We start from the raw sequence: 19,012 nt of genomic DNA, 5'->3' as shown, positions 1-19,012 counted from the left end.
GGTCAGAGAGTCTACAGTGCAATGAAGCGTATCCGGGAAGAGATTCTCAACCGTTGTAGAACCATTAGTGTCTTTTTGATAGTAAAATATACATTCTTGTTGGGCCCACCTGTCGGGGTCCAATGCCTGTGTACGCGTCCTCCTTGCGCTATAAAAAGAGGACGCCCGCTAGAGAATGATTCAAGCCTCAAAAGGGGCTTAGAGGCAGATGATAGACTCATCCACGAACTCTAGAGCAATAGAACTCTCAGTGGACGTAGGGTATTACGCTCCAGCGACCCGAACCACTCTAAATCCTCGTGTGTTCTTGTGTTCTTGCTTCATGAGTTGATCTGAGGAATAGCTTACACTTTCCCAAGTAACCACCCTCTGGGATTAGGTGGGTGTACTACGCCACCCGGCTGTGGCCCTCCTCTTAGAGCCACGACATCTGACTCCCAGAAATCCCCTTCAGTTGCCCATTTCGTCACAGTTTGAACGGTTAGGAAATAAGTCTTTGGATTCACATTGAATATCTCGTGAAGTCATTTGCGTATGGAACCAAAACTCCTCTCTAAGGGTTTATCTATTCCGCACTCTCTGCGTTCAAAAGCTGATAGATCTACTCCATACGCATCATGAGAAATATAGTAGTCACCATAATGAACTTGAAAACGAAGGTTGCTCGACATATCTGGCCACACAATAATGCTATTCATTAAACTGATTGCTAATATATTGTGTCAATAAAAATAATTACAACATAAACTGTTTGTAAAGCGTAGAAGAATTTTGATTACCTGCAGTCGCCGGTTTGAAAATCCGGCAGGACTTCGCCCCTCTACCTCCCTCCCTCTCTTTTCTTTTTTCTGGAATTTTAGTGATGCAAATGAGGTGGGTAGCCAACCCTTAAATAGTGGAGGGGTAGCCGGCCGCCCCGCTGCCGGACAACCGGTCCTCCAGGGTCCTCAGCGCAAATTCTCCGCGAAAATTTTTGCAGAAAAACCCCTGCCGTCCCGCAGCGGGGCGACCAGGTCCCGGCTGCCCGGCAGCGGGACGGCCGTGGTATATTTCTGTAAATTTCGAAAACAAAAATATATTTTTGTAAAAAACGAAAATGAAAAATAAAAAAATCGCGCCGTCGTGCGCCGGTGCGCGCTAGCATTAACCTCCCCGCCCACTCGAACTCCGAAGTCCGTATTCGCCGGATGAATCCCCTTCCCGGCGACGGCGAGCCCCGCGCGCGTCGTCCCCACCCGGCCACCCGACGCAAGCTCCCAACCGCATCGCCGTCGCCGGAAAGCAACATGCCACCCTCCGCGTGTCCTCGTGCTCCTTCACCTCCTCCGCCCCTCCATTCCACTCCCACTTCGCATCCTAACTCGCGCCCCGCAACCCGGACTCCAACCGACGAGCCATGGCCCCCGCCGACGCCGGAGACTTCCTCTTAGATGAGGACGACGACGATTTCTTCAGTGAGTACAATCCTCACCCCTACCTCGGCGGCTACGACCTCGCCGCCACCTTCGGCACCCCTCTTCCGCCTTCCGCCAGCACTTGCTACCCCGTCTCCTCCTCTGCCGCCGCCACCGTACCCAATGTCCCCTCGCCTCCTTCACCCACACCGGAGCCAGCGGATCCTCCGCCGGAGGAACCTTATGGCGACGAGGAAGCTCTGCGGAAGCCGGTGCACGAATCCCCGGAGGTGTTTCCAAACGGGGCAGCTACGAAAGGTAAGGGGCGGAGGCGCAGGTGGTGCGGACGCGGCTTCTGGAAGAAGTGCGTGCGGGGATTGGATTACGTATTCGGCTACAAGGACCCGTATGTGGAGCAGCGGATTGGGTTGGACAGCTACGTCGTTCCGGTTTATGCGAACAGGAAAGAAAGTGGGGAGGATGCCTTGGCCGTGGAGGTTGAGATGCCGCCACCGTCCGTGGGAAGAGTGGAGCCGCATGATAGCAACGAGGAGCTTGTTCAGAGCAATGTGGGTACCTGCTTTCCATGTCCATACTTGCTATCATCTGCATTTTTATCTCAATGATGCTGTATCAGCGTCAGGTATCATGGGTGTAGAAGAGTATTTTAGTGCTTTGTTTGAGGAAATTGTTTATTATGTTGTGTAAGTCTACAGGTGGTGTCTTCCATAATATATGAGAAAATTAGCTCGAATTTTTGTGTTCCAAAAATTTTGTGACTGAATTTGCATGCATTTTATGCACATGTGCTTGGGATTTCAAGGATATTGAAGCTTGGTAGGCTGAATTCTTGCCTCCTCGCATGAGGAATGATAACAGTTCACGTAAAATATACACTCTGCTGATCAATAAATCACATCTCTTAACAGACTGGCTTCTTATCTCAGAATGACCTCCATAGAAATGCACTACATAGCTGATCATGATACTATCACTGATTTGTCAAAATATCTCATAAGCTTGATGATGGCAATAATTTGTCTTAACCAAATTAGGCGCATGGGGATTTATTTATTCTTCTTGTGTGTGTACATTCCTCGTTTTTATGTTTAGTACACAAAAATGGTCTACTGTGATTCTAAGTACTTATTATTTGGAAACAGGACTTATCTTGGCATAGTAATTACAAAGATGATGCCGATACCTATAGCCAATCCATGTCTGATTCGTACTATACGCCTTCTTTTTCACAATCTTATGGCCTTCCTGAAGTTTTTGGCAAGCCAGATTGGTTTCCAAATCTTAGCTACTCCGAGTCTCATCCAGTAGAGGAATTTCAGCCCGAGGTACTTTTTCTGAGTAGACAGTGTGAACTTCATATGATGTAAACTTTTATTCATTATAACTAGCATTTATGATTCCATAAAACACCATCATATGCAGATAGAAACAATAATAATTAGAAATGAATAAAATAAAGTATTCTGCAAGTATTTTTTAATATAAAAAGAACTTTGCTATTATTTTATATGCTTACAAGAGACCATGATGTTTGCCTCAAGTTTTGTATGCATCTTTAGTCTTGGTTTTGGTTCAATTACATCTTATTAGTTCTGATGTCAAGCTTGTCTATGCAGGCATTGTTATCCTACGATGTTCAGCACACGATCTTTGGGCAACCTGTTCATTGTTATTACCATCATTGCTATAAACAACCACTAAATGTGCAGGTTGAATCCCTGGAACCAGTTTATTCTCAGAGGCTGGAGTATTATGAGGTTTGTTAAAGCATTTGATTTCCAGCTTAGTTATTAGGTAGCATGGCAGTCTGGGTACATGTGCATTAGGAATTTAGCCCCTTACAGTTTGCTTGTCTGGACAATGTGGTTCATTTTACTCTTGTAAAGTTTTCCAGTTGTCCAAGTAACCCTTACAGCAAAGTGAGAAAAAAAAAGAGAAAAGATTTGGGAGCTATCTGGACAGCTGAAAAACCTCACGGAAGTAAAATGTCCTTTTCCTTTAAAGTATTATTCAGAAAATAATATACTTAATATATTCCTCTGTATTGCTTTAATTATTTTCTAAGATATGTTTGCTTCTGGTGTAGCATTTTTCAACATATTGTGGCCAAAGTGATGGCCACATTTTGGAAACTCCAGCATATGCATTCAACATTCAGTCCTATTTGCCGATATCTGACATGCCAATTGAACCTTTTAAGCCATCATGGTCTCAGAATTGGGGCCTTTCTGATGTCTATACGCAAGGGGATGCTCTTGAAAACGATGCAGTTAGTACATAATCTGAATCTGATACATCTCTTTCATTTGGATACAACAACAACAACATTGCCTTTTTTCCCAAGCAAGTTGGGGTAGGCTAGAGATGAAACCCGAAAGAAATAAGTTCAAAGTTCAGGCACATTGATAGCTAGTCTCCAAGCGCTCCTATCCAAAACTATCTCTTTAGAGATATTCCAATCCTTAAGGTCTCTCTTAACCGACTCATCCCACATCAGTTTAGGTCTACCTCTACCCCTCTTTACATTATCGACCCGCTCAAGAACCCCATTATGCACCGGTGCCTCAGGAGGCCTTCGTTGGACATGTCCAAACCATCTCAGCCGATGCTGGATAAGTTTCTCCTCAATTTGTGCCACCCCGACCCTATCCCGAATAACTTCGTTCCGGACTCTATCCCTCCTTGTGTGCCCGCAAAACCACCGCAACATCCGCATCTCTGTTACACTCAGTTGCTGGATATGTCGCCTTTTTGTAGGCCAACATTCAACACCGTATAACATCGCCGGACGAATTGCTGTCCTATAGAATTTGCCTTTTAGCTTTTGTGGCACCCTCTTGTCACAAATGATGCCAGAATCTTGCCGCCATTTCAACCAGCCAGCTGAAATTCTATGCCTAACATCTTCATCAATGTCGCCATCCTTTTGTAGCACCGATCCTAAATACCGAAAAGTATCCTTCTGGACCACCACTTGCCCATCTAGACTAACGTCTGCCCCCTCATGCGGTCATGCCTAGTCGCGCTGAAATCGCACATCATGTACTCGGTCTTGGTCCTACTAAGTCTGAACCCTTTTGACTCTAACGTGCGTCTCCACAGCTCTAACTTCCTATTAACCCCTGCCCTACTCTCGTCAACTAGCACCACGTCATCAGCAAAGAGCATACACCAAGGGATCTCACCTTGTATATCCCTTGTGACCTCATCCATCACTAAAGCAAATAAATAAGGACTCAATGCTGACCCCTGGTGTAGGCCTATGTTAATAGAAAAGTCAGTGGTGTTGCCATCACATGTCCGGACAAACGTTGTCGCATCCTTGTACATATCCTTAATGAGGGTAATGTACTTAGTTGGGACTTTGTGCTTCTCCAAAGCCCACCACATGACATTTCTCGGTACTTTGTCATATGCCTTCTCAAGATCAATGAAGACCATGTTTAAGTCCTTCTTCTGCTCCCTATATCTCTCCATCAATTGTCGTATTAAGAAAATCGCCTCCATGGTTGACCTTCCAGTCATGAACCCAAATTGGTTTTGGGTCACACTTGTCACTCTTCTTAGGCGATGCTCGATAACCCTCTCCCAAAGCTTCATCGTATGGCTCATCAGCTTAATCCCACGGTAGTTAGTACAACTTTGAACATCGCCCTTGCTTTTGAAAATAGGTACTAATATACTTCTCCTCCATTCCTCCTCCATCTCTTTCATTTGGATGCTTAGTTTTTTTTTCTTTGTCTTGATCCTTTTTTCTCAGTAAGAGTTCTAATATTCAGTTCTACTCTCTTATAATCATTGCAAGTATTTAGAGTATTCTTCAATACTTTTTCTTGCTGAATGTTCTCATAGAAAACCCTGTAATATAGGTTGCATCTATGACACATTTCAAATCTTACCTTGCTTGTGAGCAAAAGCCGTTCCAGCAGGGAGTGACTCTCTTTTAAAAGAAAGGAAGTTCTTGCAACCCTGGTGCATAAGCAAGCTAAGAAAGAGAACCAAACAAAAGCATCTTCTCTCCTAACATTGATAGGGAATGATAATGTTAGCAAAGAATCTAATCATGCCCTTAGTTTAACAAGTCAATTTGAATTCATTCTGGAAGAGAGTTGCATATTTACATACACGACTACAGACTACTATTGTGAAAACTTGAGCTCGAGAGTTGGCACATTATCAGTAGGAACCAGGTTTAGGGTAATCTCATGCTTGGACTTTCGGCCGCTTTGCCCAGTCCTTGTTTAGACTATGGCCTCGATCTCCGTTTGATTCTGCATCTCCAAAAGTGCCCGGGGTCACAAATAGAAACCAGGGTTGTAGGATTGCAAATGTAAATAGGCTCTTTTACTTCTCTGGTGGTGTGAGATCTTTTTGGAAGCTTCTGGTATGACTTGAATGATCAGTTTCTTATGACATGGAAAGGTGTCAAAATCTTGTGTTTAATGGTATGGAAACTAGTATAGAACATCACATGACGAAATTGTATATCAAGTTTATTCGAGGATGCGTTCAGAACTTCAGATCGTGTCTGAATGAAAAAAGTTTTGTACATATCATCTTTGTATGTTGTGAAGATTTGCAATTTGTATTCTCTTTGAACATGTCGCAAATTACCATGAGCTCGAGCTAAGAACTATTCTCCTCTAGCACATTTTTCTGATGAGTATGTCACTCTTTTTTTGGGAGGGGCAGCATTCTCTAATCTCTGGTGAATATGGAGCCATTGGAAGCTTGTTCATTTCCCCCTTTTATCCTAGAGAGACAGAAGCATTCGAGTGGGCCCCTAGTGATGAGCATGCATCCTTCCAGCACAATTGGCATAATTTAAGCTACCAGAATGTGTCCATGGATGGTGTTTCTCTAATTTCTCAACAGGTAAGGGAAAAAGTGCTAGGTAACATTAATGGATCATATCATCAACGTGCAAGTGGATCTACAACTAATTTGAAGATAATCAACATGCTTGCCAATGTTAATTGCTGGTGTGCTGTTTGTTGCAGTGATTCTTATTTTGAGTGTAGTCTGTAGTGTATCTGAGTTTGTGGCTTACTGTGTGCTGGGACTGTTGGGGAATTTGTCGTTTCTTCGCTAACACTCACCAGATATTTTCAGCATCCATATTTTTTTTATGGCTGAAAGTAGGGAAGTATGCTATACTCTTTTCAGAGTGCTGATTTTCTTGTCAGAGTATAGCAGTTATGATGTATGCTAGCACGCTCATGCTGCTTTTGAAAAAATTATTTAAAGTTTGCTGAATTCCACCTAATAGCTGTTTTGACTAAGGCTAGCATTGCTTTATTGAAGCAAATTGATTCGTTAATCTTTTTCTAGCAGTTGGGGTACTACTTCTTTTGCTCTGAAATGAAGTATTTTACTCAGCATTTGTTTTAGATAATCAAAAGGAAAATAGTTCATATGATATGCTGATGGACCTTTTTGTGCGGGGAGGTAACAGTTTATAGTACCATCCATGCACGTTCCTGGTGTTGTGTTATGTCTTACCACATTGTAATGCAGTACTAGTGGAATTTATTTCTTGAGCCGTTGGTTTGTGCATCGGTTTCCTATTTGTCGCACGCAGCATGCCTTGTTTCTTTGGTGTCTCAAGTTCTTTGTGAATATGAGCAAAACCTAATTGTTCCCAATATTTTACCTTATTTCACTTTGGGCACTGAAACTGTTTACCACGTAAATCTTGCAGGCTGGTGATTCCTACAGTATGAATGGTTCCTTCTGGCCTTTGGGGCACCACTCAGCATACAGTGTCTAGTTCATGTTGTAATGTTGTCTCTGGAAAACTAGTAGCGGCAATATTCACATATACTCGGCAAAAATATAAATAAGCATTTGTGTATGATTAAGAGATTATTTTCATAAATCCTTGAATGTCAAGCAAATAGTTGACTTCATTCATTAATAAAATTAAATTTGTATGCTTTGTGTGCCTGTTTCTAGTTTTTTAGTATAGCAAATTGTTCACAGTTTATTCTTCCCAAGACTTGTTCTTTTCTTGCGGTTCTGGCTGAGGTTATCAGGTCTGTTTTCGGGAACCAGATAAACATGAACTCAATCACTCTATTTCAGTGCTATGCATGGATCCCTACACTAAGTGTATCACACAAATTCCAGTATTTGTTTGTCATCAGTTATTGAAGAGCTTAATGGTTCTTCCATTTCTAAATGGCACAAAAGGCTTAAACCGCTTATTATGTATGTTGCAAGATAAGTTACAGGTAACTTATCAATGTCCTTTGAAATGCATGCTGTGCATGTAACAATACTTTGCTGTTACTGCATTGGTCTGAAATAACCGAATTTCAGGTTATTGAACTGTCCTCCAGAAGCCCATTCAAGAGGAATGAAAGGGATCAAACTTCATAAGGTTTATCATTCTCCATAGTCCACACAGAAATCAGAACACATTCTAATGCTCGGGTAAGAATTGAAGTTGCTAATTGGTTCCTTCCTTAGGTCTACTGACTATAGTTCCCGTCAATTTGCAATTGTTCTTAATGGAATAGTTGGCAGTTGATAATCGGGATGAAATACTGCATCGTTACTGGGCCCCTTATCCTGACCTTGCCCAAGGGATTTTTCTGCTAGGGCCTTCTGTTTGAAATAGAAGTGCCAACATATTCGCAAAACATTTCCATCCGGGCGTCCTTTCCTCCTTCCCAAAATTCCCACATACTATTTTCTTAAGCAAATCATGACACCAAATGTGGTCACTGTCTCACTGAGTAATCCACAGAGGCTAGTTATGCACTCACTTTATTTCCCCCTTTCCTGGTGGATGATGATCAAACGAACTGCAAAACCCACCAGTGTTTCCTACAAGAATATACTTTTTTTCTCGAACATGCAGGAGAGCTGTGCATTTTTGTATTAAGAGTGGAAAAAAGTACAAATACAACACCATCACCTTACCTTGGACTAGAGTAAGGGATGTAACTGAAACAAGAATCAGACTGTTATAAACAAAAGATAAAAAGGGACCTGACCAGCACTAGACCTCTTCTAATTAGCAACTTTAGCAAGAATATACTTTTATACCTTTCTGCTTGTTTTTTAATAATTCTGCTTTCTTGCACCTGTAAGAAAGAGGATATGAGAGAATAATGGTTTGTATTCCTCCAAACCCTAGAAGGGTGGGATATATAGTTCCTATAGATGGGCCTCTAGATGGGCCTCTATACATGGGCTCAATATACTCCAACACCCCCCCCAGTCTGAACTACCGGCGCAGCGGCGTTCAAGACTGGACAACAAGAAAGCTAACACCCCCCGCAGTCTGAACTACCAACGCAGCGGTGTTCAAGACTGGACAAGAAGAAAGTACAAAGAGCAAATACCCCCGCAGCCACAACTAGCCACCGGCTACGTTGAAGCTGGATCGAAATTCCGAGAAGGTCGAGGAGGACAGCCCCTTGTTGAAGATGTCAGCAAACTGGGAGGTAGTCGGGACATGGAGTACCCGAACATCGCCGATTGCGACTCTGTCGCGCACGAAGTGTAGGTCGATCTCCACGTGCTTCGTCCGCTGATGCTGGACGGGGTTGGTGGAGAGATACACGGCGCTGAAGTTGTCGCAGTAGGCGAGCGTGCTCTTGGCGAGCGGGCTGTGGAGCTCCGCCAAGAGCTGTCGTAACCAGGACGCCTCTGCCACACCGTTAGCGACAGCCCGGTACTCCGCCTCGGCACTAGAGCGGGAGACAACCGGCTGCCGCTTGGACGACCAGGAGACCAGGTTGCCGCCCAGGAAGACGGCGTAGCCGGAAGTGGAGCGACGAGTGTCCCGGCAGGCAGCCCAGTCAGCGTCGGTGTAGACCATCAGCTCAGCAAAGGACGAGCGGTGAAGCACCAGGCCGAGGTCCACAATGCCACGGACGTACCGGAAGAGACGCTTCAGCGCAACAAGGTGTGACTCCCGGGGATCATGCATATGGAGACAGACCTGCTGAACAGCGTAGGTGAGGTCCGGCCTGATGAAGGTGAGGTACTGCAAGGCGCCAGCCAGACTCCGGTAGGCAGTAGGATCAGCCACCGGATCACCCAGATCAGCAGACAGCTTCGCCTGAGTGTCGACAGGAGTGGAACAGGGCTTGCAATCAGTCATCACAGCCCGCTCCAGAATATCAAGTGCGTACTGCCGCTGGTGAAGGAGAAGGCCAGACGAGCGAGGTTCAACAGTGACGCCCAAGAAGTGGTGGAGCTGACCCAGATCCTTCATAGCAAACTCCTGCTGCAGAGAGGAAATGACACTCTGAAGCAATCACTGACTGGAGGCGGTGAGCACAATGTCATCGACATAGAGCAGCAGATATGCAGTCTCATCCCCACGGCGGTAGATGAAGAGAGACGTGTCAGACTTGGCCTCGGTGAACCCCAATGTCAGTAAGAACGTGGCGAACCGAGAGTACCAAGCCCGAGGAGCCTGCTTCAGACCATAGAGAGACTTGTTGAGCCGGCAGACCATATTCGGACGACTCGAGTCCACAAATCCCGCTGGCTGAGAGCAGTAGACAGTCTCTGACAGTGCCGTGAAGAAACACATTCTTCACGTCCAACTAGTGCACAGGCCAAGAGCGCGAGAGCGCAAGTGAGAAGACCGTGCGCACCGTAGCGGGCTTCACGACTGGACTGAAGGTCTCGTCATAGTCCACACCAGGCCGTTGTGTGAACCCCCGAAGAATCCAGCGAGCCTTGTAGCGCTCCAGAGTGCCATCAGCCCGACGCTTATGGGTCCAGATCCACTTGCCAGTCACCACATTGCAACCAGATGGACGCGACACGAGGTCCCACGTCTGGTTGTCAAGAAGAGCCGCGTACTCCTCTTCCATCGCGCGACGCCAGTGAGGATCCGCCAAGGCGTCGCGGACAGAGGAGGGTACCGGAGAGACCCGCGGCTCTCCCTCGGTGGCGGAGAGAGTCGCGGCCTGAGACGCCATCCGCCGAGTCACCATGTGATGGATATGCCGAGGATCCCGATGGATGACTGGCGGGTTGTACACCTCCGGCTCGGCTCGAGAGGGAGCCGGCGGAGTCGGCGACGGCTCCGGTGTAGGCGTCGCAGGAGCCTCCGGAGCAGGAGGCGGCGCCGAACGACGCCTGTACACCTGTACCGACTCAGCGTACCGCTGCGGCGCCGGTGTCAGCGCCGAACGACGTCGGTGCACCTGCACTGGCTGGGCGTACCGCGCAGGTGCAGGGGGAGGCACCGGGGCCGCGCGTGGCGCAGCAGGAGACACCGGGTCCGCGCGCGGCACGACCAGAGGTCCGAGGGCCGCGCGTGGCGCGACCGCGGGCATCGTTGCCGCGCATGGCGCAGCAGGGATCACCGGAAGCGGTGTCGATGTGCCGGGAAAACCTGCGGGGAAAGGAAAGACAGGTAAAGGTGGCTGAACCACCGGGTCAGTCGGAAAGAGAGACTCCAGCTCGGGGTCAGGAGAAGGTGTGGAGGAGGTAGAGTAGGGGAAATCTGACTCGTCGAAGACGACGTGGCGGGAGATCAGGACGCGGCGAGAAGTGAGGTCAAAGCATCGGTACCCCTTGTGGTCAGGGGAGTAACCAAGGAACACACACCGAGTCGAGCGGGGCGCCAGCTTGTGAGGAGCAGTGGCGGAGGTGTTAGGGTAACACGCACACCCGAAGACCCGAAGGTGATTGTAGCGAGGAGGGGTACCGAAAAGAGCGTGGTGTGGAGTGGGAGCAGGAGAAGCTATGGATGGAAGGCGGTTAAGCAAGTAGGTGGCGGTGTGGAGGCTCTCCGCCCAGAAGCGCGGGGCCAGAGAGGCCTGGATCAAAAGGGTGTGCACGACGTCGTTCGTCGTGCGAATCATCCGCTCAGCCTTGCCGTTCTGAGGAGATGTATACGGACAAGACATACGCAGCTGAACACCTCGAGAGAGGAAGAAGAAATGGGAGGTGGAGTTATCGAACTCACGCCCGTTGTCACACTGGACGGCCTTAATGGTGAGGCCGAACTGAGTGGACACCCAGGCAAAAAAGTGGAGGAGGGTGGGGAAGGTCTCAGACTTGGCGCGTAAGGGAAAAGTCCAAGAGTAGTGTGAGAAATCATCGACCACAACCAGATAGTATTTGTAGCCAGAAAGGCTGAGAACAGGAGAGGTCCACAGGACCCAGTGAACAAGATCAAAGGCATGCGTAGCATGCGAAGAAGCAGAAAAGGGTAGTCGAACATAACGACCAAGCTGGCACACATGTCAGAGGTGCTCAGCAGGAGCCGTGGTACAAGGAACATCTGTACTACGACTGAGCTGAGCCAGAGCGTCGCGGCCGGGGTGATCAAGACGGCGGTGCCAGGTGGTGGAAGACGGCGTCGCGGCAAAAGCGGCAGATGAAGAAGTAGGCGAAAGTGGTGCAGCGGAAGAAGGAAGGCGAAGGGTGTAGAGGGGCCTGGTGCTGTCACATCGGAGTAGCGGACGCCGGGAGGCCGAATCCTTTACAGTGAGGCCAGAAGAATCAAACTCGATGGAACAAGAATTGTCAGCTGTAAACTGACGAATGGAAAGAAGGTTATGAACCATCTGAGGAGCAACAAGGACATTGGGAAGAAGAAAAGAACCAGGAGCAGAACCCACGGCGGTGACAGGAAGGCAAGACCCGTCACCAACCATGGTGTAAGAGGGACAAGAGGGGTGTGGGGGTCGAACAGAAGAGAGGATACCGGCATCTGGGGTGGTGTGGAAGGAGGCACCCGAGTCGGCGATCCACTCGGTGTTGACCGGCGGCGTCCGCCCCATGGCGCTGAAGGACTGCGCCAGTACGGCCTGGTCCAACCCCCAGGCCAGGTCTGCTGCTGGCTGGGTGAAAGGGGCGGGGTCCAGAATGGCGCGAACAGGGGAGCAGCAGCGACGAGCATGGCCGCCGGCTGGGGTTGAGGACGAGGGCCCCCCTGACCCTGAAACAGCCACATTGGGATGCGCCCTGGCCATGGGGCGCTGAAGGATGGCCAGGGCGTACCACCAGGGCCAGGAGCAGGAGTGGGAGCCGGAGTCGGGTCCGGAGTGCCCCGAGCACCACCACCACATCCCCTCCGCCGACGACGCCCTCGGCCTCCCCCACCCTCGGTCTGGCCGGTGAGAGGAGCACCAAGGAGGGGGTCGGGCGGGTCGATTCGGGGTCCAGATCCAGAGGGCGGAGCCTGGTGGGAGGACGAAGTGCCGTGCTCGGTGAAGGGGACGACGGGCGGGACAAGGAAGTAGGGCTTCTCTGCGGCGACCCGACGAGTGAGAGCGTCGGCCGCGGAGCGCTCGCGCTCCCAAGCAAGGGCAGCCGCGCGGGCACACTCCTGAGTCGCTGAAGCCTCGGACTTGGTGGCGAGGAGGGCAACAGCGAAAGCGTCGTCGGCTGTAGCAGCTCCGGCGGCAATCGGCTGCCCGCGGAAAGCGGCGAACGCCGCGTCCGCGGGGGTCATACCGAGCGCGGGCGCATGCAGGAGCGCGGGCGCGGGCATCGCGGGCAGAGGCACCGCGGGCGCAGCCACGGGCGTCTGCGCGGCATGCGCCTGCGCGAGCTTGGTCTCGAGGTCCCGCAGGGCGGCCGCGAGGCGGGCGGCGGACGGCGCAGGCGGCGCGGGCGTGCTGTTGTGGGAGGGCGCGGCGGCGCTGGCCCAGACCCGGTCCGACGGCGGCGCGGCGACAGGAGCTGGCGGCGCTTGCACAGCAGGGCCTCGCGCGCCAGGAGGGGGCCCGCCCGCTGCAGGAGGCAGCGTGACGGCGGCGCAGGGCGCCCGCGAGGCGCCCAGAACAAAGGGGTCCGCGGGGCAGGCCGCGCCGGCCATGCCCGCACCAGCCGCGCCTGTGGCGGCGGCGGGATGTCGAGCAGAGGAGGTGCCCAGAATAGAGGAGGTGGGGATGCCTTGGATCCACGCAGGAACAGAGAGGCTGCCGCCGGGAAAGGAAGAGAGTGGAGGGAAGGAGGAGAGGGAAGGGAGGGGCGGCGCCGGCGGCCAGCCGGCCATGGCGGCGGCGGCTGGAGAAGCAGAGCCAGGGGCAGGGGCGCCAGAGGCAGAGGTCCCCGCGCCAGCAGGAGTAAGGAAGGAGGATAGGGGAGAGAAGGAGGAGAGGGGAGGAGGCTCCGGCGGCCGGCAGCCGGCCATGGCGGCGGCGGTGCCGGCGGCAGTTAGAGGAGAAGGCTAGCTGATACCATGTAAGAGAGAGATATGAGAGAATAATGGCTTGTATTCCTCCAAACCCTAGAAAGGTGGGATATATAGTTCCTATACATGGGCCTCTAGATGGGCCTCTATACATGGGCTCAATATACTCCAACAGCACCCACATTCCCCGCTATTGTAAAGTGGTATTGTCTTAAAAGGTCATATTGCTCCTGCAGAACGGATATAATTGTATGTTCAGATGGTAGTATCATAAAGCTGTGCACCCAGATAGTGTCTTTTTCTGCAATGGTCGGGGTGATGGAGTAATAGATTACTGAATTGGACAATCCACTCATTTGATGTGAATTTCTGTTTGATGCACCCTTCCACTATAGGAATCATGGTCTACTCTATTATATACTGATCAGCTGGTATTAGCCTTTTCCTTTGGCCCATATGGTGTTTCGTTGAGTCAGTGTAGACCTGTAACCACTTCCGAGGCATGCATGATACACGAGATTTGCCCTGGGACTGTTGCAATCAATTAAAAGCCAATATAAATGGTGAACGAACAACACCTCGTGCTGTAGTCTCTACTGTGTTCTATGTACATCCGCATTATAATTGCTGAAAATACCTTTATCGTCTACAGGTGAAAATGCCTTTACCCCATGGACTGTAGTGAATGCTACTGCCGTCCACAACCAAAAGATACCTGACAACCGGAAGCAATTCAAAACAGCCAGGTGGTCTTATCAGCTCAACCTACCTGTATGCCGGTGAGATCATGAGTTATTTTTCTTGAACTCAGGCTGTCGAGTTCTTTCGCTTTGCAATACTTGTGCATATCCAGTCGTAATGACATCTTATAAACATCCCTGGGCCAAAAAAAATGTATGCCACCGTGCAACTAAAGCTGATTGAATGCAGTGCCATATTAAACCACAGCATCCATCCTTTTCTTAGATCAACTACATGCATCTTAATGGTAGGGGCCGTCGTTGCATTTTAGGTCCGCCGTACAGGGACAAAGGCACCAGGCACGATTGTGAAACATGTAGGGCCATATGATCTGATGGCTCTCGCCGGATACACTTGTTAATTAGTTCAATTATTAAAGAAAGAAGCATAGGTGTGGTTGCAGATTACAGACAACAGACAAAGCCGTCAGGATATTTGAATTTTGAATGGAGAGGATAAAAAAATGTACACAACAAGACCATAAACTAATGGGAAACAAATGCAACTAGGCATGGTCACATCTACCTGAAAGTTTTCAAGGCCGTGATGCAAGGAGTTGTCTACCTCAGATAAGGGCTTTTCTTAAAAGTTAAAATGTGAAAAGGAGAGTAAATCGCCATGTGCGGCAGCCTTCTCAACTGCGAAAGGTGCTTCACAGTTGCTTGCAAACTTGTGAAAATAGTACAAGTTTTTTTCCGCCGTTTTTGAGAGCATATGACTATGGCTGTGTTTAGATGAGATGAAAAGAGGGAAAAAAAAGTCGCATCAGTCACTGTAGTACACTGTACCACTTTTGGTTTGTTTGTGGTAAATATTATCCTACCATGACCTAACTAGGCTCAAAAGATTCGTCTTACATCAAAACTATGCAATTAGTTTTTTTATTTAACTACATTTAGTACTCCATGCATGAGTTATTTGTTATATTTAATGTTTCGATGTGATAGGAGATGTGATGGATGTGATGGAAAGTTTGTAAATTTAGTGGGAACTAAACACACCCTATAGAAAGTTTCTGTGGGATCAGGTAGCAATTAAGCAAGGATGTTTACCGTCCCAAAAGTGAAATGAATTGATCCTTCTTTTGCTAGGGGAAACTAGATTTGACTGGTCGCCTGTAGTCATCCATATTCTGAAACAGATTTTACTGTGCAGGAGAAACGGAGGTGATGACAGGGCCCTCCCTGCCCGAAAATTCCGGCGGTGACGAAGAAGAATCCAACTGGAGGCCACATGGGAAAGCGAGGGGAGGCTTGCCGTTTGCTCCGCTCCGTTTCCGCCGTCCTTCTGCCAAGTTCCCAGTGACAGTGAGTGACCCACGCGCCCGCAAAAGAAAAGGTTGCCCGTTTGGAAGTATATGGCCTGTGCCGTGTTGCCTCTCCGCTGCTCCGTGGATCGCAGCAGAAGACACACCGCACATGCAGATGCAGCAGGTATGCATGACCTCCACAGCCTCTCTCCCATCCCTTGCACGGTGCAATCGCCCCCTGTTTCGCCTTTCCCCTGCCCTCTTTGGCTCTTGCGCTGGATGCGCTCGCAACAGCCTGCCCGCTGCCTGAAATGTAGGTTTGACACGACTCATGAGGAGGCCCCAAATCTTGGCCCTTTAGTATATGTACTTAACTAGCATACGGGGAGCCTCAGCCTAACACTAGCAGGGTGGTCACAGGAACTCGCAGGGCGGGCCTGGCGGGTAGTCACGCTCACTCACCATGGGGGATCCTCCCGAGGAATGTGGAGTACTCACTGATGTTTATGATGAGTGAATTGTCAACCGTACGGTGTGATCGTATACTTGGTCTTTGGTTGCATGTACATGGGCGTCGAGTGTCGACGGAGAGCTGCCGTGGAGGTGCTGTGGCCGATGGACCGTGCGGTGGACGGCGGTGAAGGGCAGCCGGGACCGGAGCTCGGACCGGGCGGCAGCTGTGGCGTCCACTCCTGGATCGAGGGCGCAAGCGCCGACGGAAGGCGGGTTTTTTTGTTTGCGCCACAAAACCAAGCTGGCAGACGGCGGTTGAAGACGCCAAATCGTGGAGGCACGGGCGTCGGTCTCGGGACTGGCAGAGGAACGGGCGTCGACGGCGTCTAGGGCCTCGCTGCGGGCGAGGAGGTGACGGGTGTCGGGCGGCGTCTAGGGCCGTCAGAAGGCCGAGGCGGGAACGATGTCTAGGGCCACGGCATGGAGGCGGGAATCTTCCCGCGCGTGGAGTTTTGGCGGTTTTTTCAAAACCGGCCACCTACCCGGGTTTCGCGGACCCTCTAAAAACCGCGGATCGGATCCTCATCCCCACGACGGCATCGCGGAGAAGACTTCGACTCGAAGAAAGAACCTCGGCCGTCGGATGAGTCCTTGTATCTCTTTCCGGTTTTGCCCCTACTGGCTTTCTAGTGTCTAGTTAAGTCTAGGAGTATTTTAGTCTTTTAGTTTTAGAGTTAGTGGGCTTAAATATCTCACCCACTCTCTCCTCTCCCTTGCTCTCCTTTTTGCCTGGCGCCCAGAGGGCAGCCGCCTCCCTCTCCCGTGCGTTTCCTCTCCTTCCTCTGTTCTTCCTCCCTCTCTTCTCTAGGGTAGGATTTGAACCATGGATTATTGAGACCTTGTATTGAATTTGATTGGGAAATGAGGCCCTATCCTCCTTGTGCCCTCCGGGGTTTCGATCTTGTGTCAAATTCATGGGTCGTTTTCCTCTCGTGTGATGACTTTCGTTTTTGGTTTGACGAGTTTTGGTGCACGAAATTTTGATGGCTTTCCGAGCTCTTTGTGATGGATCCAAACCGCTTTTATTAGTGCAAGATCACTAGGATTCATGAGCTCCCTCGAATTGACGTCTTGTTTTTTTTGAGAAAACCCCGTTCTTGCTCGAGATATCCGCGATTCCTCCCATATCATGGAGTGATTCGTCAATTCCTTTCGTGGACATGCTCACAAGGTCTTTGTGATCGTGCCTACAAATTTTCAGCTCTTTTGGACTTGATTTAATCATCCAATCGTCAAGTTTTTCCAAAGATCGCGGGCTGAAAAACCTGTTCTGCTCGGGCAGGATATCTCGTTATCACCGGTCGAACCGATGCTTGCGTTCTTTTACGTCGGATCAACCGGTGAATGGATTAATCACGTGTTAGGGTTTTTAGGGTTTTCGTCTGGTTGCACCGTTGCATTCTCTCTTGTGCATCGGATCAACCGGTGATACTGAGCCAGTGCTTCTCTGATTGCTGTTTGACTCGTTTAACCGACGATTTCATTTTGCTCCTCACCGGTTTAACCGATGAGCGGTTATGTGCCGTGATTGTTTTGCACGTCGGTTAAACCGGCGAGGTGCCCTCTGTGCACGTCGGTTTAATCGGTGCTCACAGGTTTGTTTGAGCTGTCTCTGAACAACTGCACCAGCGGTTAAGTTTGAATTACGTTGAGTTACGTCGGATCAACCGGTGTTTTGTCTTCCTACTGCTACCGGCTCTGTGACGTCGGTTTGACCGACGAGTTCAATTCTATACTTGTCGGTTCAACCGGTGTTTATATACCGAGCTGTTTTCCACTGTCTCGTTGCCATTCTTTCTCTGATCTATTCTCGTTTGTTCCTAGGGATTTGCTTGGGTGTTTAGCTCGTTCGTAGCTACATCAAGCATCCTTTAGAAGAGAGGGCTTGGGTTTGAGATCGGGATCTTGGCCGAACTTCTTTTTGCGAGAATTCTTAATAGGCTCCCATTCATCTCTGGCTTAGAGGTGTCTAATTGGTGAACAGGTTTCGCTGGGCTCGCCGTTGTTGTTGGGACAATGGGAGGTAGGAGTCCGCATAAATGGTAGCACAAATTATAGTAAGACGCCAGTCCAATTAAAAGATGGCCACTCTAGAGAGTAGCTAGATTGACACAAGTTGAAGTTTAGTTCTAAATTAAGGCAAGAGGATAGGATGCTTTTGTGAACCTGTCATGTCATGCTTCTGTAAAACTTGCAACCCCTAAACCTGAGGCTTAGCCATAGCCCGGCGCCCGGCGCTGACCATGTTCCGGTACCTTTCAAACCAGATGCACTGTCAGTTGCAGAATATTATTTTGTGCCACTAAGATTTGGTGGTTAATTTTTTGGATGGAAACTGTCGGTCACTAGTCAACTAAAATGTTATGTGTGCTATGAATGGGACAAGGCACCAAGGAGAATAGTTTTCGGCGTGCACTAGCTGAAAGAAGCATCACTTGAATTTCAACCTGGACAAGTTAGTCTGTCGTCATCTAAATCTTGAGAAAACATGCAAGGTCGGTCCTAAAAATTGTCCTGTGTTGTCTAATTTGCACTAACTAGCTGACGTGGCACGCAAACACAACACCTGACATCAATAAAGAGTTATGCATGGTAATTACTTGCTAATCATAGTTATTTGGACATTGGGCACTTTAATAGTACAGGGACCTCAGTGACATCCATCAGAAAAGTTTAATAACCACCCGTGCAACATTTTACCATCTTATCAGCTTTGTGGTCAGTTAAAAAGGTTAATAGAACTGTTTAATCGAGAACTATCAGTTAAAAGGGTTAAGGTGAAAACCAATAGTAAAGTGATCTTCCCGGTCATTGGTGTCGTGCAGATCACTAATCTCCAGACCCCCCACAGCTCTTGTCCCATCATGTTCGGTAATTTTACCCACAACATCTAGCACCTCTCTCTCTCTCTCACTCAGCATGCTTTGTATTGTGCTGTAGTACCTATTTATGCCCGGTTTCTACCTCCGGATG

General features: G+C 49.2%; 1 protein-coding gene across 6 annotated transcripts; it reads left to right on the top strand.

Moving 5' to 3' along the window:
- Window positions 1-1,145: 1,145 nt before the first annotated feature.
- On the top strand, window positions 1,146-14,483 carry LOC120652490 (uncharacterized protein At5g39570-like). Of its 6 annotated transcripts, none has more exons than XR_005666579.1 (6): window positions 1,146-1,963; window positions 2,558-2,740; window positions 3,032-6,290; window positions 7,117-7,648; window positions 7,737-7,850; window positions 14,189-14,483. XR_005666579.1 is itself a non-coding variant. In XM_039930336.1 (6 exons), the coding sequence occupies exons 1-6, from the start codon at window positions 1,397-1,399 to the stop codon at window positions 7,183-7,185; spliced, it is 1,233 nt and encodes a 410-aa protein (XP_039786270.1). In that variant the 5' UTR covers window positions 1,167-1,396; the 3' UTR covers window positions 7,186-7,361. The 6 variants fall into 6 exon arrangements, 5 of the variants coding, with proteins under 5 accessions (XP_039786272.1, XP_039786273.1, XP_039786270.1 ...); XM_039930336.1 differs by lacking the exons at window positions 7,737-7,850; window positions 14,189-14,483 and having other exon boundaries at window positions 1,167-1,963; window positions 3,125-3,172; window positions 3,502-3,684; window positions 6,108-6,290; window positions 7,117-7,361; XM_039930335.1 differs by lacking the exons at window positions 7,737-7,850; window positions 14,189-14,483 and having other exon boundaries at window positions 1,170-1,963; window positions 3,032-3,172; window positions 3,502-3,684; window positions 6,108-6,290; window positions 7,117-7,361.
- Window positions 14,484-19,012: the final 4,529 nt, after the last annotated feature.

Source organism: Panicum virgatum, chromosome 9K (genome assembly GCF_016808335.1).
Source record: "Panicum virgatum strain AP13 chromosome 9K, P.virgatum_v5, whole genome shotgun sequence".
In the NCBI taxonomy this organism is placed as follows: Eukaryota; Viridiplantae; Streptophyta; class Magnoliopsida; order Poales; family Poaceae; genus Panicum; species Panicum virgatum.
Note: the sequence above shows the minus strand (reverse complement) of the source record. Positions and strands in the feature narration are given on the sequence as shown.